At 45.2% G+C, this 25,864-nt stretch overlaps 1 protein-coding gene across 1 annotated transcript in view; it reads left to right on the top strand.

Annotated features, from left to right (window-relative positions):
• The first annotated feature begins 273 nt into the window (after positions 1–273).
• The window catches only part of lcor (ligand dependent nuclear receptor corepressor), a 50,035-nt gene continuing 24,444 nt past the window's right edge, over positions 274–25,864 (top strand). Inside the window, exons 1-2 of the mRNA XM_029428325.1 lie at positions 274–383; positions 25,295–25,360. Coding sequence (XP_029284185.1) covers positions 287–383; positions 25,295–25,360 — 163 coding nt within the window. The 5' untranslated portion in view covers positions 274–286. The remainder of the gene's footprint in view (positions 384–25,294; positions 25,361–25,864) is intronic.

The following is a 25,864-nucleotide window of genomic DNA, read 5'->3' as shown; positions in this document are numbered from 1 at the left end:
CACAGGCGCCATGTGCTGTACCCTATACAACATTAAAACAGACAAACATCCCATTAAACGACCAATGACAGCACATCCACGCGCAGAGATGCTGGGAGGGGTGTAGAGGAGGAGGTGGGGGCGCTTTTGGTGGGTGGGACAAATGAGCGCTATAGAAAGGGGGATGCTGCAGCCCCGTCCCCCTCATATCTCACTCCACCCAGCCCTAGAATAAAAACCACCGGTGACGTGCGCGCAGGGAAGCACCCAGCAGTATGTGCGCGCCCACGGGAGGGGCCGACAGAAAATGGCGAGTCTGTGCAAAAGGCAGCAATGCACGGTAGAGAGGCGCGGCTTTCGGCAGGAACTTGACTCTTGGAGGCACAAACTCATTCACTGTGTAGGTAAGCTCGCTTGGCGTTGTGTGTGTGTGTGTGTGTGTGTGTGTGGACCGGGCGGCCGCAGTGTCCCGGTAACTCAGTGTTTGCGTTTGTGTTTTTGGAGCAGAGAGCCGTGGCTGTAATGTCCACTGGAAAACCTATAGGCTCAACATGAAGCTGTCATTTTTTGTTACGCACGGCTGTTGCCTGGCGCCGCCCGCCTCCCACCGGACGTATCCAAAAATATTCAGCTGTAAGTTTTCGGGCTCAGGTCAGGCATGTTGACAGGTGTTCCACCTGCTGACTTTGTGACCTGTGTGACTGTTGACTTTTGTTCTATTCACAATATTGCTGGTTTGGAGCCACGGGGGTATTTTTTATACATTATTCCATGGCTGTTTATTTATTGTAAGCAGGGCATGTCACGTGGGCAGATGGAGCTGCGCCTCATCCAATCAGCTTCCCCGCTATAGGCCGGCCCGTGCCCGCGTGCGCGCCACCGGGTTAAGTTTTTGGAGGTGGAGGGAGGGATGTCGGTGCGCGCTCTCAATCTCCAAACATGACGCCCCCCCCCCCCCCCCCCCCCTCCCCTCCACTTCCCTGGAAATCAGCTTTTGGGAGCGCGCATTGCTGCATTGGGGAAATAATTTTGTATTTTAGGGGGAAGGTGTAGGCGGGGGTCGACAGGCAGGAATGCATCTGTACTCGCCTTTAAACCGAGATTGTTACTTGTTGAAACGAAGCTCCTGGATCCGCTGAACTCTGCGTGGAGATTTGTGCGGCGCAGTTTGCATTAAAACATATTATGAATTATTATTTTTAAATGTTTGTGTCAGTACAGTATATATATGGCACTGCAGGGACAATTGACAGCAGCGGCCATGACATATGTCCGTCTTTGTCTTGTTGAAAAACTGATGAAAATGTAGTTATTGACCTCTCCTTGCTTTTCTCATTAGTTTATCTCGGCTTTTATTTTGAATGTTCTCCTCCATACATCTCTCCCCCCTCCTCCTCCTCCACCAAATCCTCCATTTGTGGTGTATTTCATTAGCTCAGTTTAATCCGGTTACATCGACCCTTCCTGATGTTATGGCAAGATTATCATCCGCTGTTCGCCTCTGATCTCCTAACCTCTCCGGGTTTCCTCGACTCTCCCCGTCTTGTAATCTGCTTTTTATCTGCGGGATGGAGCGGCAGCCTCCGCGGCAGCAGAGTCGCGCTCCTACGGCTCCACTTGTTTTTGGATGCACTTCTGTGTCCAGATGTTGCGCCTTGAACTGTCACCTACTTATCCACCCGACCGCTTTATAATAACCCACATGGCCTGATTCCGAGCAGGCTAGCGGGGCTTTTTAGTAAAAGAAACTCCTAATGAGGGGATGTAGTGTCAAATTAAAAGGTTAGGTAATCTCTGACCTCCAGTATAAAGCCGCAAGGAATCACAATCAGCAGTGTAAACAAAGGGCAACACAAGGCTTCTCATCTCAGCCCACATCAGGTCCATCATGTAATGTGGGACTCCTCATTGAGATTATTACATAAACACAAGTGATCTTTACCTCTCTACATCTCTACATCTCTACATCCTCGCTTCACATATTAATAATGATATGCTTTGTGTCCTGCTTCTTCATTTATGTTCTAATGAGTTGTGTGTTAATGTTTGAGTGGAGAGCAGCAGAGACGGCGTTTTGGTCCCTTTTTAAGAGTCACACCCTTTGATCCAGGTGTGTGAGTGTGTGTGTGTGTGGGTACAGTGTGTGTGTGTGTGTGGGTGAGTGTGTGTGTGTGTGGGTACAGTGTGTGTGAGTGAGGTGAGTGTGTGGGTGAGTGTGTGTGTGTGTGGGTACAGTGTGTGTGAGTGAGGTGAGTGTGTGTGTGTGTGGGTACAGTGTGTGTGAGTGAGGTGAGTGTGTGTGTGTGTGGGTACAGTGTGTGTGAGTGAGGTGACGAGCCCCTATAAGAATACTGTAATGACACCATAATAAACACTGTGAGCTCACTACTGTACACATCATGTAGTAATGTCCCAAAGATACCACTGCAGCTCGCTTTAGCTCTGTGTGTGTGTGTGTGTGTGTGTGGGTACAGTGTGTGTGTGTGTGGGTACAGTGTGTGTGTGTGTGTGTACAGTGTGTGTGTGTGTGTGTGTGTGTGTACAGTGTGTGTGTACAGTGTGTGTGTGTACAGTGTGTGTGTGTGTGTGTACAGTGTGTGTGTGTGTGTGTACAGTGTGTGTGTGTGTGTACAGTGTGTGTGTGTGTGTGTGTGTGTGTGTGTGGGTACAGTGTGTGTGTGTGTGTGTGTGTGTGTGTGGGTACAGTGTGTGTGTGTGTGTGTGTGTGTGTGGGTACAGTGTGTGTGTGTGTGTGTGTGTGTGTGTGGGTACAGTGTGTGTGTGTGTGTGTGTGTGTGTGTGTGTGGGTACAGTGTGTGTGTGTGTGTGTGTGTGCAGCAGTTATCAGAAGTGTGACATGTGTATTTGTTTGAAGGCTAATCAGCTGTGAAACTGAGAAACTGGAACATCATAAAATGTGTTTTATCTCCTGACCAGCGGAAGAAGTCTCTTCCTGCTGCGAGTCCTTACGGACAGTTTGAGTCCAGTGTGTGAAAGTGTTTCTCTACGACTTTCGTTATTCACATATTGTTAGTGGTAAAAGATTTTAGATTGTATACTCCCACAAGACAAAGAGCGTCGCAGCCCCCCCGCTCAGAAGCAGTGACCATGACGTGCTTGAAGTAGAACATTATTTAGTGTTTGAAACTCTTGATGTGAGTTTTGATTGAAAGAAACACTTTTTATTCCTACACAAAACCGTGTGCCATGAGTGATGTCATGATTATTAAAAGTGATCATTGGGTTTCAGAAGGTCAGGGAAGGAAGGAGGACATCTTGCACTTTATTACGGGGATGTGGAAGCATGCGGCTGCTCCTGCGCGGTGCGGGGCTGCTAATACAGTCGGGTCTATATGCCAGAGAAAGGTTAACATTATTAGTTGGTAGCAATTATAGCCCGACTGCTGATTCCTGTGGCACATATTCCGGGTAAGAGACTGCAGCTGATTTGATTGTGTGTGAGCAACACGTCTCAGAGCTTCTCCAAAGCAGTGAAGCTCCGACCCGGCTTTTATGGGGGCTAAAGTTCTCTTTCCAAAGAGTCACTGGCAAAAGATGTCGAGGCCCTTAGAGAGCAGAATGAGTCCATGCAGGTGTGTCACGCTCTAAGAATAGGCGAAACACAACTTTCCAATTGTCAGGAGAGGAGCACGCCTTTCTGCTCTTCTTCTGGTGTCGCGCTCGATGTGCATTGAAAGCACAGAAAGGTTCCGCGTGTCTTTGTGCGTCTCTCCTTCAGCCCGCTGCTGCTGGTTGGAACAGTGGAAAGACTAACGAGCCTTTGTAAGAGTCTCATTTAGTTTCTGTGGCGTTTGAATGAAGTTCGTTTTACGACGATCAGCGAGGACAACAGGTCTTTCTGTTAACGGAGTCTGGTGGCGTATAGAAGAGCATATTAATGCTATGTTTTGTACGTTAATGAATTATAAATAAGTGTCCAAATCCGTAATCGTATGTTCACTACGACGTGGGGAAGGGTCCCGATCGAGTCCGTGTCATCGAATGTCTCACCAAAGATGCAGAAGCACAAGGAAACACCAACGTTTGGATCAGAGAAGATTCTCTCTGTTTCTATGAAATCATTAAGATGTGGATCCCACAGAAGGAAGCAGCTCCAGAGGCAAAGAGGCAAAGAGGCAAAGAGGCAAAGAGGCAAAGAAACAACACGAGTCGTCGTCACACGTGTTCTTCTTCTTCACTGCTGATTCATGCAGAAGTCACAACATGTGTCCTCCTGCACCTCACGCTTCAATCAGAACAATACATTTGAGTTTAGAGTGTCTTTAAGTGAACTGTCTGTCTGTGTGTGTGTGTGTGTGTGTCTGTGTGTGTGTGTGACTCTGTGTGTGTGTGTGTCTGTCTGCGCGTCTGTCTGTCTCTGTGTGTGTGTGTCTGTGTGTGTGTGTGACTCTGTGTGTGTGTCTGTCTGTCTCTGTGTGTGTGTGTCTGTGTGTGTGTGTGACTCTGTGTGTGTGTCTGTGTGTGTGTGTGTGTGTGTGTGACTCTGTGTGTGTGTGTGTCTGTCTGCGCGTCTGTCTGTCGCTGTGTGTGTGTGTCTGTGTGTGTGTGTGACTCTGTGTGTGTGTGTGTGTGACTCTGTGTGTGTGTCTGTCTGTCTCTGTGTGTGTGTGTGTGACTGTGTGTGTGACTCTGTGTGTGTGTGTGTGACTCTGTGTGTGTGTGTGTCTCTGTGTGTGTGTGTGTGTGTGTGTGACTCTGTGTGTGTGTGTGACTCTGTGTGTGTGTGTGTCTCTGTGTGTGTGTGACTCTGTGTGTGTGTGTGTGTGTCTCTGTGTGTGTGTGTGTGACTGTGTGTGTGACTCTGTGTGTGTGTGTGACTCTGTGTGTGTGTGTGACTCTGTGTGTGTGTGTCTGTGTGTGTGTGTGTGTGTGTGTGACTCTGTGTGTGTGTGTGTCTCTGTGTGTGTGTGTGTGTGACTCTGTGTGTGTGTGTGTGTGTCTCTGTGTGTGTGTGTGTGACTGTGTGTGTGACTCTGTGTGTGTGTGTGTGACTCTGTGTGTGTGTGTGTCTCTGTGTGTGTGTGTGTGTGTGTGTGACTCTGTGTGTGTGTGTGACTCTGTGTGTGTGTGTGTCTCTGTGTGTGTGTGACTCTGTGTGTGTGTGTGTGTGTCTCTGTGTGTGTGTGTGTGACTGTGTGTGTGACTCTGTGTGTGTGTGTGACTCTGTGTGTGTGTGTGTCTGTGTGTGTGTGTGTGTGTGTGTGACTCTGTGTGTGTGTGTGACTCTGTGTGTGTGTGTGTCTCTGTGTGTGTGTGACTCTGTGTGTGTGTGTGTGTGTGTGTGTGTGACTCTGTGTGTGTGTGTGTCTCTGTGTGTGTGTGTGTGACTGTGTGTGTGTCTCTGTGTGTGTGTGTCTGTTTGTGTCTCTGTGTGTGTGTCTCTGTGTGTGTGTCTCTGTGTGTGTGACTCTGTGTGTGTGTGTGTGACTCTGTGTGTGTGTCTCTGTGTGTGTGTGTGAGTGTGTGACTCTGTGTGTGTGTGTGTGTCCTCCCTTGGTCACGCCCTGTACACTGAGTCTCTCCTGGTGTCCTGACTCCTCAGTGTGTGTGTGTGTGTGTGTGTGTCTCTTCTGTGATGGACAGATGGAGCTCATCCTGCTCGTTCTCTTCATGGTCTTTTGTCTTTTTGAAAAGGAAAACAAAACATGGCACATTAATCGGGAGCTGCTGGAGGGGGGGGGGCAACCACCCATTTGACTGGACCGGGTGCCAACACTGTAAATCTCTGCGTACCCTCTTCATTACCTCCCGCCCCCACCCCCCCTAATGTGTGTGAAAGTGTGTGTGTGAAGCTATCTCGGGGGCCGATCCATGCCAACCAGGAGCCCCGTGGGAGGAGGGCTGCTCTCTTTGAGGGGGGGTTGACTGCAATCTGTGGAAAAGCAAAATACACCACTGGCACTGAGTGGATGTCGACAGAAGGTGTGTGTGCGTGTGTGTGTGTGTACTGAGCTCGGTGCTCTTCTGCAGCGACGTCCTGCCACACGTTCAATCACGCTCACACACCTTCATCTAAAGTGCCAGAAGGATCGCTGGTTGCTGCAGCTTCAGGGTTTCTGCTGCTGAGAGACGAGATGTTCGACGTGTGAGGAGGAGCAGCTGTCTGCTCACACACAAAGGTTGTGGCTGCTTTAAGTCTCTGTTGTACTTTGTGTCACCGCGTTCTCCTCCCTGTTGGGTCGTTGAGGAGAAACATGAAGATAAGAACGTTGTTGCAGTTTAGATGAAACTATCAGATTAATGTGGATTAAGTGGGATTAACCTGGATGTAATTTAATCCATTTCATTTAAAGGTGGAAGCGTTAATTATCCAAACACTGGATCCAGATTCTCACGTCAATATTTACTGTTTTTCATAATAATACATTTAATGATTTAGATTTGTGTTTGAAACTCATTTTATTATATTTTATAAGAATAAATCGAACACATGTCGTCCTGCTTGTGATTACACTTAATATATGTGTTTGTGGAGATCTTCTTTATTGTTCTGCAGCTTGTTGTGAGATCTTAATATTATTAATAAAGCAAATGATTTCCTGCATCAGAACCCGGCAGCGTGGAAGAAGAGCGGACGGGTTCCTCTTCATCTTCAGGGACATACAGACAAACATGACGTCGACGCTGCAGCTCAGCTTACTGCTTGAGTTGATTTCACATTTTGAAGATTTGAAGTCTTAAAGAAAACAGATTTTCTTATATTCTCAGCCCTCATCTTCTTCATGTGTACCCTCATCTTCTTCATGTGTACCCTCATCTTCTTCATGTGTACCCTCATCTTCTTCATGTGTACCCTCATCTTCTTCATGTGTATTCTCTCTTATTGGCAGGTGTATGAAATGTCTAATCAGTCATTTGTATATAACCTTTACAACACTGCAGCTGCTTCTCTCCCCGCGCTCCCACCAGCCTTTCCTTAAACTAAACTTTGCACACAGCGTCCCGACGCAGAACAAAATGTATGTAAGCGTTCCATTGTTTGTGTGTGTGTGTGTGTGTGTGTGTGTGTGTGAGAGAGAGTTCCCTTTGTTATGTGAACTACCTGACCTCCTTGGTACAGTTGTTTTAACACTGATGCCATGTGGGCTCATGCACGGTGTGTGTTTGTGTTTGGAGTACACACACACACACAGTACTGGTGAGAGGTGTCAAGGCTGTAGAGCAGCAGGAATGTTTACTCGGACCCGCCTTAAGTGAATTCCTGCTTATTCTTCTATAATGGCTGCTTTTGTGTGGAAGGTCATATTTGAGCAATTTGTTTTTCAGAGTATTTGATCAAAGGCATGATTGAGCCTGTGTGTGTGTGTGTGTGTGTGTGTGTGTGTGTGTGTGTGTCAGGACCAGTTCTCGATGTTAGAAGTGAGGACATTGTGTTCTGTGAGCCTCCTGGTGGAGTTGTGATCTCAGCCTTATTATTTTAATGAGGGAAATCTCTGCGTCTGCCTGAGACGTCAGTATTAATGGAATTAAAATAAAAGTGTGTGTCATTCAGACCGTCATTAACAATGAATTATTACTAAGTAGCATCTCGGTATTCCTGAACAAGAGGAACCGGCTAATGAGATAATAATGGAGCTGAGCAGTTGGTTAAGCAGCGTTAAGCTGTCACGGTTCAGACTTAAAGAGGCCGAGTGCAACGTCTGCTCCCCGTCATTAAAGGAGTAATCTGCAACTTCCTCATGTACAGAACTGTCCGTCATGTTCTCCGCTCAAAGTAAGCAAACTCTGAAGTGATGCATCATGTGTACACACTCGAGCTGCAGAGATTACTTCAGCAGATAACGTACGTGGAACTGTTTTGATCCATGGAGGGATTTATCTCCAGCTTCACTGCTTTCTGTTTCACGTGATCGTAAACTGAATATCACCTGACGCTGTCGTCTTCCTTTTCGGGGGTGTTGTGGCTGCATTTGAAAATGTTTAATAGACCGTTATGATTAATGATTAATGATTCTCTCAAGGGACACCGTGTTCAATTTATAGGTCAAAGGTCAAGGTCGCCGTGACCTCACAAAACCACATTTTTGACCATAACTCAAGAGTTCACACGCCGATTATGAGAATTTCACACAAATGTCTAACAGCGTGAAGAGAAGAAGTGATGACCTTTTGGGATTCTCACTTTATAAGACAGAAACAGTATGAAAATACATAAACATAGACGTCCACAGATTAAATGTTAAATAAGAATAATACTAAAATGGATAAATACAAATGTACACGATCAAGCAAAATCTTTAAAGGTGTGTGTGTGTGTGTGTTGATGGGGTGTAACCTGGGCATGTGTGTTTAAAGACTCTGCACCCACTGGGCTTGGCAGCGTGCCAGGCCACTACCCACAGGTGCACCCTGGGAAATGTAGTTGGGAGACAGATGGGCTGGAACAGAGGGAGTGTTTAGAAGGTGTGTTGCTTTTATAAAACCCTGGCAGCACACGGCGGGTGAGGTTTGCACAACAAACGACTTGGAAACAATAGGAAATGATTTGCAATTCAAAGAGTGAAAGAGACTCATTGAGAGAACGCTCACTCAGGAACACGGGGGTAGAAAAGCATTTTGTGTTTTTGAAGGCTTTACAGAAGTTATTCTACCTTCTCTTAACTAAAGATGGTTTCCATTGTTACCAACAGTAAAGTTCTTCCATATCTTATCTTGATGAATAAATGTTTTTCTACGATACACGAGACATAAGAGCATCAATACAAGAGATAGAATAATAATATATATAATATTATGAGGACACGCATCAGTGCAGAGAATACAGAAACAGCAGTAACTTGTAACACATGAGTGGAGCTGGAACTCGCTCCACCAGACTGGAGCCTCCCTCGTTCAGAACGTTCACCATCTTCTCTCTGCATTAGTTCTCAACCGGTCCGCTGTGAGTGAACCCAGAATGAGCTGTTTCCAGAGCCGTCGCCTCCACATGCAGCAGCACAGAGGGGGTCTCAGTGAGGGTCTGAGAGGCTGCAGGGTCTCTCGCCACTCTTCTGGGGTTGTGATGTCGGTGTCCCCTAAGCTTTACCACAGTGCCACCATCATGTCCGCTGTACAACACGTGTCAATGGCAAACAACTTTTGGAAGCTAAGCGATTTATTTGCTGTGGAAGTGTTTTAGTTTAGTCGTGCCGCCATCAGGTCCACTGATGCTGGACAACACTCTGTATATTTTATATGTTATAGTATTCTTTCTACTATAAAGCAATAATCTGACCCTGATGGCGTCCTGTGGAGTTTGTTTACATTCAGTGTCTCTCAGCACAACACGTTGTGAGCGTCTTTGACGTTTAACTAACGTGTTTTTCTTCCTCATGAAACATTAACAAAGCCCATTTTTAAATATTTAAAATCTTACGTTGTTCACATCCATATTTACTTGCCAGCCGTCTCCTTCGCTGCCTGTTTTTGGCACAATGCTGCGTTTCGTGGCGCTTTACCGCCATCTGTTCACCAGAGGAGTAACGTGAGACCATTGGCAGGAATGTCCCCGCGTGCTCGTGCACGTGTGTCCCCATGCGCATGAGCCAAAACAATGGGGAGCCACTTATAAAATTATTGATCCATAACCTTAATCGCAAACAAACACACCACAGGGAACCTTTTAAATAATTACTGGCCCACATGAAATATCTGTGAACTCAAACCTGTCGATTGTGAGCTTCTAAAGTTTTAACAAACAAACCACCAAACGTGACATTTCAGTCGAAACATAACCGTCAGTATTTAGTTGTTTTCTAGCCTCTACAACCACATTTAGATATTTTATGATAATAAATGAGGGAAGCATAAAAACAATCAACTATTAAGAATTAAAGAGTTGCATCACATCTGACAGTTTGGTCACTGGGGTCGGACTTTAATGGCAGCTTGAGGGCAGAAAGCCTTTTTAAAATTCATAAAACAACACAGTAATAAAATATAAATGCACATAAAATGACACTTAAAAAAAAGAAAAGAGCCTGTTTTGTTTTGACCCTATATATTTTATTAGTCGTGTTGACACTCAGCTGTTGCCCCCGACGGGCCACTGGAGGTGATTCACGGCAGCCAATGAGCGTTCGATTCTTTGTTGTGAGAGTAAAAATAACAGAACATGTTTGTTTTTTAATAAGAAAAGCAACGTGTTCACAGCCTGAAGGAGGAACAAATGGCACCACGCAGCCGTCAGAAGATAAACAAACCAACCCGACAGAATAATGCAGATGATAAACAATCAACATCGTAAAATATTCCAAGATGGAGGGGCGTGAGATGTTTTAGTTATGTGCTAAAGGAGGAAGTGTTAATGCTTTATGGTCTAAATGGAAGAAACGATTAAATTCCTTATTTAAAGGTTAAGGCTGGTGTTGTTCTATACTTTTATTGTAATCAATATCTAATTTTAATTAAAGGATTTATTCCCGACCTCCCTGCCTGTGTCACTGCGCCCCGAGCCAAATGGTTCCTAATCTTAAATCTTTAAAAACGGATAAAAATAAATAAATACTTTTAAAAAAATGTTTTTGATGTAATCTCAGTAATCCTCCCAGAGCAGCTGTTCTTTGTAGGTTTTAGCAAATGTTACTCAAACAGTAGGAAATAGAGCATTCGTTGGGGACTATTTTCAGTGGCGGATTAATCCACATTTGGTTCTCTCGTGAGTAAAACACATGTCAGTTAGTGCAACAGTGAGGCTCACCGGTGTGTTTCTAATAGTTTGTTGGACAACAATGGAGCTCTGAGGCACAGAGGAAGAAGATATGATTATAATTTATATTTGATACACACTTATAAAACTCGTTCGTAGATGCATTCACTGTCGTAAAATCAACAGCTTTATCCTTTAAAGGTTCAACCCCCCCGAGTGAGAAGGAGTCAAATGCATCTAATAATAAAATCAAGGAGCAAGAAATCCCCTTAAAAACAAAATGAAGTTGAGCTGAGCAGTAAAGTCTTACCTTCCACCTTACCTTACCTCCTACCTTACCTCCTACCTTACCTCTTACCTTACCTTCCACCTTACCTCCTACCTTACCTCCACCTTACCTCTTACCTTACCTTCCACCTTACCTCTTACCTTACCTCCTACCTTACCTCTTACCTTACCTCCTACCTTACCTCTTACCTTACCTTCCACCTTACCTCCTACCTTACCTCTTACCTTACCTTCCACCTTACCTCCTACCTTACCTTCCACCTTACCTCCTACCTTACCTCCTACCTTAACTTCCACCTTACCTCCAACCTTACCTCTTACCTTACCTCCTACCTTACCTTCCACCTTACCCTCCTACCTTACCTCTTACCTTACCTTCCACCTTACCTCCTACCTTACCTTCCACCTTACCTTCCACCTTACCTCTTACCTTACCTTCCACCTTACCTCTTACCTTCCACCTTACCTCCTACCTTACCTCTTACCTTACCTCCTACCTTACCTCCTACCTTACCTTCCACCTTACCTCTTACCTTACCTTCCACCTACCTCCTACCTTACCTCTTACCTTACCTTCCACCTTACCTCCTACCTTACCTCCTACCTTACCTTCCACCTTACCTCCAACCTTACCTTCCACCTTATCTCCTACCTTACCTCTTACCTTACCTTCCACCTTACCTCCTACCTTACCTCTTACCTTACCTCCAACCTTACCTTCCACCTTACCTCCTACCTTACCTTCCACCTTACCTCCTACCTTACCTTCCACCTTACCTCTTACCTTACCTCCTACCTTAACTTCCACCTTACCTCCAACCTTACCTCTTACCTTACCTCCTACCTTACCTTCCACCTTACCTCCTACCTTACCTCTTACCTTACCTTCCACCTTACCTCCTACCTTACCTTCCACCTTACCTTCTACCTTACCTCTTACCTTACCTTCCACCTTACCTCTTACCTTCCACCTTACCTCCTACCTTACCTCTTACCTTACCTCCTACCTTACCTCCTACCTTACCTTCCACCTTACCTCCAACCTTACCTCTTACCTTACCTTCCACCTTACCTCCTACCTTACCTCCTACCTTACCTTCCACCTTACCTCCTACCTTACCTTCCACCTTACCTCCTACCTTACCTTCCACCTTACCTTCCACCTTACCTCCTACCTTACCTCCTACCTTACCTTCCACCTTACCTCCTACCTTACCTTCCACCTTACCTCCTACCTTACCTCTTACCTTACCTTCCACCTTACCTCCTACCTTACCTCTTACCTTACCTCCTACCTTACCTTCCACCTTACCTCCTACCTTACCTTCCAACCTTACCTCCCTTATCCTGCCACTTACCTCCTACCTTACCTTCCACCTTACCTCTACCTTACCTTCCACCTTACCATCCTACCTTACCTTCCACCTTACCTCTACCTTACCTTCACCTTACCTCCCACCTTACCTCCACCTACCAGCCTTTTCTGCTTCCTTTCCTACCAACCTGCAGTCTGTCGTTCACCCAGTTTATTTTTCCTGCCTGCTGCTCTCTGTTTCTCACATGTGTAGTGTTCACGGTCAACATGCGTTTCCTGCTTCATCAGACTTTGTGATGCACTTGTTGTATTCCTCTTTTATATTTTGTTCGTGCCTGAATATTTTATTGTTTGCGAGCACAAACTGCACAGTAAAAGCAGCTGATAATGAGCCGGGTTTGGTGAAAAGAAGCCTGGATTTTCTTCACCACCGTCTTTTGTGTTGTCAAGAGTCTTCACCTTGAGGTAACGGAGAGACGACAGCACACATAATGGCCCCCTGCCTCCGCTGCAGTGGATGATTGTGAATAAGATTAGAACTGTAACCTTTGTTCAAACTGCTGTTGGCTCAATAGAGACCAAATAGAGCATTCGTTGGGGACTATTTTCAGTGGCGGATTAATCCACATTTGGTTCTCTCGTGAGTAAAACACATGTCAGTTAGTGCAACAGTGAGGCTCACCGGTGTGTTTCTAATAGTTTGTTGGACAACAATGGAGCTCTGAGGCACAGAGGAAGAAGATATGATTATAATTTATATTTGATACACACTTATAAAACTCGTTCGTAGATGCATTCACTGTCGTAAAATCAACAGCTTTATCCTTTAAAGGTTCAACCCCCCCGAGTGAGAAGGAGTCAAATGCATCTAATAATAAAATCAAGGAGCAAGAAATCCCCTTAAAAACAAAATGAAGTTGAGCTGAGCAGTAAAGTCTTACCTTCCACCTTACCTTACCTCCTACCTTACCTCCTACCTACCTCTTACCTTACCTTCCACCTTACCTCCTACCTTACCTCTACCCTTACCTCTTACTTACCTTCCACCTTACCTCTTACCTTACCTTCCACCTTACCTCCTACCTTATACCTCTTACCTTAACCTTCCACCTTACCTCCTACCTTACTCTTACCGTACCTCTTACCTTACCTTCACCTTACCTCCTACCTTACCTCCTACCTTACCTCCAGAAAGCCTTACCTCCTACCTTACCTCCTACTTACCTCTTACCTTCCTCACCTTACCTCCTACCTTAACCTTCCACCTTACCTCCAACCTTACCTCTTACCTACCTACCGACCTTACAGTCCACCTTACCTTCCACCTTACCTCTACCTACCTTCAACCTTACCTTCCACCTTACCTCTTACCTTACCTCCACCTTACCTTACCTCTTACCTTACCTTCCACCTTACCTCCGACCTTACCTTCCACCTTACCTCCAACCTTACCTCTTACCTTACCTTCCACCTTACCTCCTACCTTAGTACCTTCCACCTTACCTCCTACATTACCTCTTACCTTACCTTCCACCTTACCTCCTACCTACCTCCTACCTTACCTTCCACCTTACCCCTCCAACCTTAACTCTACCTCTTACCTTACCTTCCACCTTACCTCCTACCTTACCTTCCACCTTACCCTCTACCTTACCTCCTACCTTACCTCCACCTTACCTCCTACCTTACCTTCCACCTTACCATCCTACCTTACCTCTTTCCTTACCTTCCACCTTAACCTCCTACCTTACCTCCTACATTACCTCTTACCTTACCTCCACCTTACCTCCAACCTTACCTTCCACCTTACCTCCTACCTTACCTTCCACCTTACCTCCTACCTTACCTCCATACCTTACCTTCCACCTTACCTCCTACCTTACCTCTTACCTTACCTTCCACCTTACCTCTTACCTTACCTTTCCACCTTACCTCCCACCTTACCAGCCTTTTCTGCTTCCTTTCCTACCAACCTGCAGTCTGTCGTTCACCCAGTTTATTTTTCCTGCCTGCTGCTCTCAGTTTCTCACATGTGTAGGTGTTCACGGTCACATGCGTTTCCTGCTTCATCAGACTTTGTGATGCACTTGTTGTATTCCTCTTTTATATTTTTGTTCGTGCCTGAATATTTTATTGTTTGCGAGCACAAACTGCACAGTAAAAGCAGCTGATAAATGAGCCGGGTTTGGTGAAAAGAAGCCTGGATTTTCTTCACCACCGTCTTTTGTGTTGTCAAGAGTCTTCACCTTGAGGTAACGGAGAGACGACAGCACACATAATGGCCCCCTGCCTCCGCTGCAGTGGATGATTGTGAATAAGATTAGAACTGTAACCTTTGTTCAAACTGCTGTTGGCTCAATAGAGACCATGTATTCACATTTACAGTGATTTTAAAACAGGGACACATTTGAGAGGCTTGAAGACTTTTCCTGTCAATCAACTGATTCAGCTCTCGCTCAGATTTGATAACATTACATTACAGTTCATTTAGCTGAAGCTTTTGTCCAAAGCGACACAATAAGTGCAAACAATCATGAGGATACAACTCCGAACAGCAAGAATCTTACAAGTACATCAGCTTCAAACAGGTGAAATCCTTACAATACAACAACAGCTTCACATAAGCCAAACAAAAGTGCAACATACAAAAACAATACAATACAAATTCAACTATTAGCTACAAAAAAGCCAAACAATATAAAACTATGAACGATTGTTTTCATTATCGATGAATCTGCTGATTGTTTTCTCGATTGATCGTTTGATGATTTTTAATGTTCTGAAAACATTTTCTGCTATTTCTGCATGAAAATTACTTTAACGATGAATCAAATATGAAAACAATCCTGATGCGTTACACTTCATTAACGGTGAAACTCATGGCACACAGAAGTTTGAAGATGGACAAATATTTTCTGTCATTTTTAACTAAACAAGTTCTGATTTCATTCGTCGTCAGCGTTGAACTAAACAAACCTGGCAACCCTTGCAGATCATTTATGGTTACATAGTGCAGTGGGACAGTAACATTATTTTAATGCACCTTGACACAAGCCTCTGCATCTGGCTTTCACACACACACACACACACACACACACACACACACACACACACTTACTGTACATGCAGACTTGGAGTCGGGCAGGATAAGTGGAGGTGACAGGGCCAGCTGTGCTGTGTGAGGGCCGGGATATCTGGCAGAGCTGGGGGCTCTCGGTTCTCCTCTGTTGGCGACCGTGTCACCCTCAGTTAGGTGTCAAGCCCACCAGGCTGCTGCACACACACACACCCACACACATGCACACGCACACCCACACACACTGCAATAAAACTGAAGGTCAAGCAACCAACGCCGCTCTGCCTCCACCGTCACTCCCGCCAGCGTCAGGAGAAATGTCACTTGTATTTTTATCTTCTCCTCATCCCTCTCTCCTGCATCATCCCCTCTTCTTCATCCCTCTCTCCTGCATCCTCTCCTCTTCCTCATCCCTCTCTCCTGCATCCTCTCCTCTTCCTCATCCCTCTCTCCTGCATCATCTCCTCTTCTTCATCCCTCTCTCCTGCATCCTCTCCTCTTCTTCATCCCTCTCTCCTGCATCCTCTCCTCTTCTTCATCCCTCTCTCCTGCATCATCTCCTCTTCTTCATCCCTCTCTCCTGCATCATCTCCTCTTCTTCATCCCTCTCTCCTGCATCATCTCCTCTTCCTCATCCCTCTCTCCTGCATCATCTTCTCTTCCTCATCCCTCTCTCCTGCATCCTTTCCTCTTCCTCATCCCTCTCTCCTGCATCATCTCCTCTTCTTCATCCTCTCTCCTGCATCATCTCCTCTTCTTCATCCCTCTCTCCTGCATCCTCTCCTCATCCCTCTCTCCTGCATCCTCTCCTCTTCCTCATCCCTCTCTCCTGCATCCTCTCCTCATCCCTCTCCTGCATCCTCTCCTCTTCCTCATCCCTCTGCATCCTCTCCTGCATCCTCTCCTCTTCCTCATCCCTCTCTCCTGCATCCTCTCCTGCATCCTTCTATGCCTCATCTCCTATCCTCATCCCTCTCTCCTGCATCCTCTCCTCTTCCTCATCCCTCTCTCCTGCCATCATCTCCTCTTCCTCATCCCTCTCTCCTGCATCCTCTCCTCTTCCTCATCCCTCTCTCCTGCATCCTCTCCTCTTCCTCATCCCTCTCTCCTGCATCCTCTTCCTCTTCCTCATCCCTCTCTCTATTTTCTCTAAAATTCCCCTTCTCTTCCTTTAACTTTTCAGCTTCTCCTCTTCTTCTTCTTCCTTCACGTCTTCACTCTTCTCTTCTCTGAGTTATGTGACGCAGTGTGTCTGCGGGCTCTACTCAGGCAGAGATCAATCAGCCGTCGAGAGTCCGCTGCTCGCTGAAGGATCTCTTGAATCTCTTCATTTAAGAGGCACATGTATTCAGAAACTTTTTATTCTGGTAGATCTTCTAACACCCCCTCCATGAGTGTGTGCGTGCACACACACACACACACACACACACACACACACACACACACACGCAGAGTGTGTTAGATATTTTCGCCTCAGACTTAATTGAGGCGTAGGCAGGTCGGGATTTATTTTCTCTCTGTTGTTTCTTCAAATGTGACCATTTTTATGAACTTGTCTTCGTACTAATATTATTGCTTCTTACATTAATGTACAGATGTCATGTGGTCGGATCATGTGAACGTCCAACATGTACACACGCTGAAACCCTGCACGAGCATGTGACTTCATTATTTAGAGACAAATCTAAATGCATTTTTTTGTGCGTTAAATATTCATGCTGGCAGATAAATTGTGATCAATGTGGAGCAAATGTTTTCAAAGTAATTCCTTTTTCAACGCTCGGAGACAAAAAAGATTCAGATGATTCAGATGAAGTTTAGTGTTCGGAGCGTGAGAAAGATTTCTTTCTGATGTGACTCTTTGTGGTCATTTTGCATGCTTTGGTCAATAAGCTGCATGAAACACATTTCTCTCTGCTTCATTAACACGACAGGCTCATGCAATTTGGAAATTTCAGCTGCCAGTGTGGCAGTTTGGACAATGAAACAATGAAAGCTCTGTGTCGCACACTGAGGAGCTGAGAGCCGCAGTAATGAATGTAAGGGTCAAAACCAGAAGGACACATTCCTTCGAAATATCATCTAAGAGAGAAATGGTAGTATGTGTGTGTGTGTGTGTGTGTGTGTGTGTGTGTATGTGTGTGTGTGTGTGTGTGTGGGGGGGAGGAAGCCTGTCTCTTGAGTTTGTCCCAAAACTGGACGGATGTGAAGCTCTCAGTTTAAATCACCAGTACAGATAGTTAGAAACTGCGTTTTGGTTGAAGTCAACTACGACTCCCAGGGAGCATTGCGGTGAGAAACATCCAATCACTGAGCTTTAAATTCTGTTGTTGTGGAGCTGATGGTTCAGCTAAAACCGCAGCATTACACTTAATTATATATAACGGCATGAAGACAGCCGAGAGCAGAAGGTAGGTACTTGATGCTAAGCTAAGCTAACCGGATGTTATATTTACTGGACATGATGGAGATATGTGCACATTTGTGATGCATTCAGGTGCTGTTGGAATAATCGGAAAATAACGGAACGTTCACATGAACAAGTCGGAACAACAGAAACGGATGTGACGTACAATAACGTACACACGTCTTCTTTGTAGCGGCCACGTTGTTTCCACATCACGACTTAATAGCTGCCAGCGCACATCAGCCTCCTTTGAGCTCATCACCGGATACTTCAGAGAGAGAGATGAGATGAGATTAGGGATTTGGTTTGCTGAGAAGCCGTCAGATTGAATCGACACACCGTGTTTAGGCTGTTTCATGTGCGTGTGTTTCCTGTAGTGTGTTTGAGTCTCTGTGTTTTACCACGCCTTTGGCCAATCATGCACATATTTGCTTTATTCATTACCCCCCTCGTTCCACAGCACACACACACACACACACACACACACACTGCCAGAGGTGGCTGTGACTCGTCGTAAACAAGCTTTTATATTTGTATTTCTTCTCACATAGTTAAAGAAGGTTGAACAGAGCGAGTGGCGTGTGTTTCCTGCAGAGGAGAAAAGGATTGCGATGATGATGTGCATCACGGCTCTGCAGGTTTCAGCTCTCCAAAACGTCCCTTGTTTAATTGACTTCTCGCTTAACAACGAAACACAGAGTTGCTTTTATACAACACGAGCTTCTTTCACGCAGGCGCAGGCTCTTAAATGAAGTAAATTAAGATTCATTGAGATTCATTACTGATAATGTTGCTTCCTCTCAAGCAGCAGAGACTAATCAAACGCGTTATTACTTTGATGACTTTAGTTTGTAATTGACAGAAACTTCATTGCAAACCTTCCACATTGTTTGATTTAATAATTATAATGTTTTATCTGCATTAAAACACACAGTGAGTGACAATTGGGAAGCATAAAGCAGATTTATTATATTAACGTGTTTGTTAGAAACTGGTAAGAATTCCTGACGAGTTCCTTTAACTACGTCCAAAACAACAACCTTTAACCCTTTAACAGATTAATATTCCCATAAAGATGCTTTTATGATGCAGAAGTTCAACCTATTTGCTGCAATGAATTACTATAAAAGTTGAACAAACATGGGAGATAAATACCTGGCTGATTACGGGGATAACAAGCTTCCCTGTGTGTCCTGTAGCTTTAAATCAGACCCTCAATCTCCACTGAGGCATCAAGGTCAAACTGTCTTTCCATCAGTCAGTCAAACATCACCCAGTCAGTCAAACAGACAGCTGCTCCTTGGGGCGACAGCTGACAACATCGTCATGGACCTCACACGACAGAAAGAGCCGTCCGCAGGATAAAGAAGAGCTTTCAGACTCAGAGTCACTTCAGAGGCCAAACAAGCTCGTGATGCTACATCCTGTAAACAAGCTCGTGATGCTACATCCTGTTAGCCAAACAAGCTACTGATGCTACATCCTGTTAGCCAAACAAGCTCGTGATGCTACATCCTGTTAGCCAAACAAGCTCGTGATGCTACATCCTGTTAGCCAAACAAGCTCGTGATGCTACATCCTGTTAGCCAAACAAGCTCGTGATGCTACATCCTGTTAGCCAAACAAGCTCGTGATGCTACATCCTGTTAGCCAAACAAGCTTGTGATGCTACATCCTGTTAGCCAAACAAGCTACTGATGCTACATCCTGTTAGCCAAACAAGCTTGTGATGCTACAATCCTGTTAGCCAAACAAGCTACTGATGCTACACCCTGTTAGCCAAACAAGCTACTGATGCTACACCCTGTTAGCCAAACAAGCTACTGATGCTACACCCTGTTAGCCAAACAAGCTCCTGATGCTACATCCTGTTAGCCAAACAAGCTCCTGATGCTACATCCTGTTAGCCAAACAAGCTCCTGATGCTACATCCTGTTAGCCAAACAAGCTCCTGATGCTACATCCTGTTAGCCTAGCTTAAGAGACTGAGCGTAGCCACAATAACAAGACTTTATGCTACATTTGTCTTTTCCTCCTTTTTCCTGGAACGTTGAGGATATTTTAGACCTCGAGGAGACAGAAACTCCAAACTACAGTCACAGAAATGAGCTTTTGTGTATGAAGTTTTAGCATGTTAGCAAACAACTGCCTACACATGTAGCAGAAACAGAGCGACGTGGGCTTCAGGACTCGTGTTCCTGGAAACCTGTGTAGCTCTTCTCTGGTTCTGCTGCCGTTTCAGGGCATTTAGCAAGTAGCTGGTGTAGCACTCGGCTTGTATGTGCGTACTTGTAGTTCTGTGGTTCAGATAACATCTGAACCTGTGAAATGCTAAATGTCTAAATCTTCACATTAGTGTCATGTGGAAGTTGGGGCACGACAGATTGTATCTTCTTCATGCTCCTTTGGGGGGGGGGGGGGGGGTGAAAATGTTCCTAATAATGAAGAGCGTGCAAAGGAACATACATAAAACATAACATGTGACATTAAAGGATCTACTGTAAGATTAACTACACATAATATTTGACACTCCGCTGTACTCACTGCTGAACTAAACTGTAAAGTCACTTTGAGTCGAATCCAAATCACAGTGAATATGAAATATGTGTGGAAAAATAGATTAGTGTGACAGTAAATGAGTGTTTCTGGTTGCTGACTTGCCATGTGATGTCCTCGTGTCTTTCCCAACCCTGAGTTCCCCGGTCTTACATGTTTTGCACGGAGGTTATAACCGGGGTTAAAGTGCAAAGAAACTTTCTATTTAAAAGCTAATTGGACATTAAAGATTAAAGCGATCTGTTGCACTATTGATTTGTAGGGCTTCATCCATCTTGGATTCTCACAACTTCATAGTTCACATTCCCTGTAAGATGGTGACGGCTAATAATCCTCAGTCACAACTCTCTTTTCCTTCTTGAAGTATTAGTGAAGATTTAGTTTGTCTCTTGCTTCAGCACTGTAGTTCCAGTCTGACTTTAGGTCACAGTGCGAGGAGAAAGCACATGTAGTTGCCTCCAGGCTGGTGCTTACTGTTGAATATTCTGTGTAAATGTAGTTGTTGAGGAGCTTTCACAAGCCAGTCCGTGTTAATCCAACTGGTGCGGCTGCTTTGTGCAGCTGTGAGCAGTACTCGTACTCTGCTGCCGCGCCAACACTTCCAATCCAACTCTCCTGTGGTTTGATTGAAGTGAGAACAGAATCTGAGCGGCTGCAAGACGTGACCAGAACCAGAACAGTGCTTCTGTTGAGAGGGGACGGACACACACACAGACACACACACACAGACACACACACACACAACTGCAAAATAAAGTCCACAGAATTGTGCTCCTGATGATTTCTTGTTGAGTTGTTTACATCTTCCACACGGTGCACGTCTGCTTTAATTTGTGAAACCAATTTTAATTTTGAGACTCTGGTTGGTACGAGCCAAACGGACGTGCACCTCTCAGGCTTCTGGTTCACACACACACACACACACACACACACACACACACACACACACACACACACACACACACACGTTGGTCCAGCTGTCTGTCTAATTACACTTTATACTGTAGTTTACATCTAAATGCACGAGCAGAGTTCCAGTAACTCTTGTAAGTCGTGTTGTCGGGCGGAGTGAAGAGTCTGAGCTGTTGATTCTCCTCATTGCTCTCATGTTGTCTCGCTTCCTCTCGAGCTCCTGTTCGGGGTAATGAGGTATTGATTTGATCAGGGCCAGGCAGGGGCCTGTTCTACGGCCTTTGGTCATGCTAAATTATTAATGCTCATGCAACACTATATATAGCTTTGGTCCAAGAGTCACAAGAAGGCCAAACGTCAGTTCCCTGTTCCTCCACAGATAGATCGCTTCCTTCAGTTCCTTCTCCTCGGCTGTCGGACGTGGCAGAGACGCTTTTATGTGTGTGTCATACTCTGGATGACTGTTTGAGCAGCTCTCAACAGACGCTGCTCCGACCGCACTGGGAGTGTTTGTTGTTCTCCTCCATGTTTCCGTGTAGCGCTGGCTGTGATTCCCTGCTGCCACGTCCACACAGAAGGCCGATGAATCGAGCATTTCCTGATCTTTCCTTCGATGTTCTCCAAACACAAGGAACACGGCACACAGCAGCAGCAGCAGCATTAGCAGCAGCAGCATTAGCAGCAGCAGCAGCAGCATTAGCAGCAGCAGCATTAGCATTAGCAGCATTAGCATTAGCATTAGCAGCAGCAGCAGCAGCAGCAGCAGCAGCAGCAGCAGCAGCAGCCTGTATGTGTGACGGACGTACGGCATGATTTCAGAGCTCTACATCCAGCAGCTGTAACTCTTTCACTCTCTGTGCCCGGAGAAGACTTCTCACATGCAGGCTCTGACGGGATGTGGCACAACGTGGACTAACATATCATAAACCCAATACACAAATAATACTTCACCTTTAATGAAAACCAGTTACGAGATAAATCGTGTGCTTGAATCCTGAATTTGTCAGCTGTTTGTGTAATCAGCTCCCAAATCATTGTGTCATTCATACGCTCACATCACATATTCTGAGTGCTATTAGTTTCTTCTTTTCTGGTGCAGATGTGGATTAACTCTCAGTGTCTTGTGATTCCCTCCATGCAAGCATGTGTGTGTGTGTGTGTGTGTGTGTGTGTGTGTGTGTGTGTGTGTGTGTGTGTGTGTGTGTGTCTAAGTTTGTGTCACGCTGCTCTCGGCTGCTGGACTCTGTGAAGTGAAACAAAGTGACACAAAGTGACACAATGGAGGTTTCAGAGATTGGGGACAGCTCTGTGTGTGTGTGTGTGTGTGTGTGTGTGTATGTATATATTCACATGCATTTTTTGCATAACACACTGACAGAATCCCAGATGCCATGTGTGTGTGTGGTCTCTCTCTACCATGTCATGTGTGAACGCTTTTGGGCCCAGTGTGTGTTCACTAACTGACCTACATTTGTGGAGCTTTTTGCCCGTGGGTCGGAGGCTCAGAGGGCTCGGGAGGCTCGTTCGCTGTTATCTCATCCAGCCAATCACATCTCCTCATGTCGTTCTTTTTCCAATCACATCCATTTGTTCAATTCGCCTCGCGGGGAGTCATCCTCCACGTCACGCTGGCCGCCGCTGGAAGTGCATTTGTGACTGTCACTTTAAATATGAAAAGCCTCCCCATCTTGTGGCCCAAATAGCGCGGGGGCCCCGTGCATCTCTGACTTTCAGCGGTGATTTCTCACGCTGCAGCGCTGCAGCCCTCATTATTTCCCCCATGACTTGAAAGGAGTGCAGTATTTCTGTGCATATTGACAGGTGGAGGGAAACTTTGAAGCTTTCGTTTTTTGTTATCAAAGCTGCCTTTGTAGGCCGCATGAATGTCGCATGTGCAGGTTTAGGGGAACTTTGTGGTGTGTGTGTGTGTGTGTGCGGGGGGGATAGTGGTGTAGTAATGTAAGAAAGCTTGGAGAGAGGAGGTAACAAGGAGAATGTTGGTTGTAACACTGTGCTTTTAAAATGTAAACAAGACTTACCCTTGTTGTCCTTTAAAAAATATATTTTCATCATTATGTTGTTTTTTTAAGTCAACTTTAGGAGCAGTCCACTCAAACATCCCCTTCTGCACAGCTCCCTCTGTGTGTGTGTGTCTATCATACCATCACCACATGCTTGGTCTTGCAGGACTTTAATGGATAACACAACTTGATTTGTTTCTGGCGTCGGGCCAACACAAGCTGAAAAGACTAAAGGATCGGTAATAAGGAATTTCTATCATACACACACACACACACACACACACACACACACACACACACACACACACACACACACACACACACACACACACACACACACACACACACACACACACACACACGTTTTGTCAGGGCAATGTGAATGAATGCTCTCACTGATTTGAAATGAGCAGATTTTCATACTGAACTGTTTGATGTTTATATGATTCACAGAAATGTGTTGTGACGCTGTGACGCTGTGACGCTGTACATTCAACAGGTGTGTTTATTTGGTATAGAACCAACCTCCCACAATGCACCGCTCCCTCCACTGGTTCCCAGTCGCTGCTCTGGTCTGCTCCACCGTGCTGTGAATGCATCAGGTCCTTCATACAGCCAGGCCATGATTAAACCAGACACCCCAACCCGCTCACTTCACTCTGCATCAGCCAATCGGCTCGCTGCTCCCTCACTGCGAGTGGGAACCAGATTCCCCTCAAACAAAACCAGTTTGCTGTCCTGCTCCACAATGGTGGAAGGACCTCCCCATTGATGTCCGGTCAGCAGACACACCTTCACACCTTGTGCAGACTGAACTCTCCTGTTTCCACTGCAAGTTACATGAATAATCATTCTTATTTACTTACGTTGGTTAGATTTCAGCCGTTGGAAGTGTTCCCGTTGTGCTGATGGAGATCCACACGGTGGTTGAATGACTGCAGTCTTTATTCCTTGTAGTTATTATCGTGCGCAGGATGAGAATGTGTTGTTGAACACAGCTCACATGAATGAATGCAATGGCATTAATAAACTTTACTTTTAAGACATCCGTACTGGGTGAGCAGGGTTTAACTGTGAAGCCCTTTTGTTTATAATCCCAACATTTTAAAATGGAAGTCAGTCACATGACCTGAACCCAGCGGGTCACGTGTTTTAATGCTGCCTGCAGTATGAAGATACCAACATTCCCCGACCGCAAATATCAAATATGAACGTAAGATTGTTCCGCTGTTCACGTGATGAGGATGTAAACACCCTGAAATAAAGCTGCCGTCAGCACTGTGACCTCACTGTGACCTCACTGTGACCTCACTGTGACATCACGACGGTGAACAAAGACAATCAGGACTCAGGACTGACCACACTTTGTCCATCACTAGTTATTGGACTTGAAAGTTTGAGAATTGCAATATGTACTTATGTTTCTCTGTATGTGGTTGCCAAGCAACAGCAGAACGAGGTATATGTGCATTAATAAAAAGTGAGTGACATTAGCTGCTGTATTAGAGCTAATTTGTTTCAAGAACTGAGAAGAGAGACAAGAATGTGTGTGTGTGTGTGTGTGTGTGTGTGTGTGTGTGTGCCGTTACTAATAAATGCTTCCCCACCCTGTCTGTATAGGCGCCCGTGTGTGCGTGCATCTATTGTGAGTATTCTTATAATAGGCGCTCACCCAGCCTCTGCACAGCCTCTTCTATTCTGTGTGTGTCAGATTGTTGTGCACTCACATCATTGTCTATGTATGTGTGTGTGTGTCTAACAGAGCTTCCTTGACATTGTCTGATTGTGTGTGTGTGATTTTATTGTTATTATCGTCAGCGTCTAATGGTAAAACCCCGTTTATCTGTGAACCCAGCTCGTGATTTAAGAGTACAAACTGCTCTTGTTTAGTTGCGTTGATGTTTTGTGGAGCATCAGCACACTGACCCTTCCAAAGATGAAATAACGGCTCAGAAGTCTTTAATATTGATGTTTGACAGGTTTCTTTTCCAACGGGTTTTGTTTTACAAAGTATTTAAGCTGCTGTCATTTGTTGTTTTGATGGTAAACATGTCAGTTTGCAATAACATCACATCTCTTCTGTTTGCCACAGGCTTTGAAAGCATCTTGGAAGGCTTGTTTGGGCCGGGACTAGTCAACGATCTCACCCTGTTCCAAGGTAAACACGCTCACACGGCGACAACAACTTCATGTGCAGAAATCTTTACTTCTCTTTCAGTTATGGAAACAGAATTACAGAGTAAATGAAACAGTAAACATGAACAGCCTCAGACAATCATCAATAAATATAATAATACATCTGTAAAAAGTAATTTATCTGCCAATAGAGTTTGAAGGGTTGTTTTCCTTCTGAGCCGTTTCTATTCCTCCCACAGCTTCTTCTTCTTATTGTTTCATGGCTCTAACACGAGCTTATTGTTCATTCATTGTCAGATAATATGGATGAATATACCAAAATGACAGCAACTCCCTTTCTGTTGATCCGTCTCTCAGACATGCAGCATGATAGACATCCTGCCAGAACTGCTTAACGTACATAACGATATGATTCATTCATACAACGGCCATGTTCAATGCTGACAGATGTCACGAAACAGCTGCAGAACAATGTGCAGCTGCTTTCTGATGGAGGTGTTCGGACTCCTGCAGCTTAAAGGGACTA

The sequence above is a fragment of the Cottoperca gobio genome, unplaced genomic scaffold, assembly GCF_900634415.1.
Source record: "Cottoperca gobio unplaced genomic scaffold, fCotGob3.1 fCotGob3_70arrow_ctg1, whole genome shotgun sequence".
NCBI lineage: Eukaryota > Metazoa > Chordata > Actinopteri > Perciformes > Bovichtidae > Cottoperca > Cottoperca gobio.
Note: the sequence above shows the minus strand (reverse complement) of the source record. Positions and strands in the feature narration are given on the sequence as shown.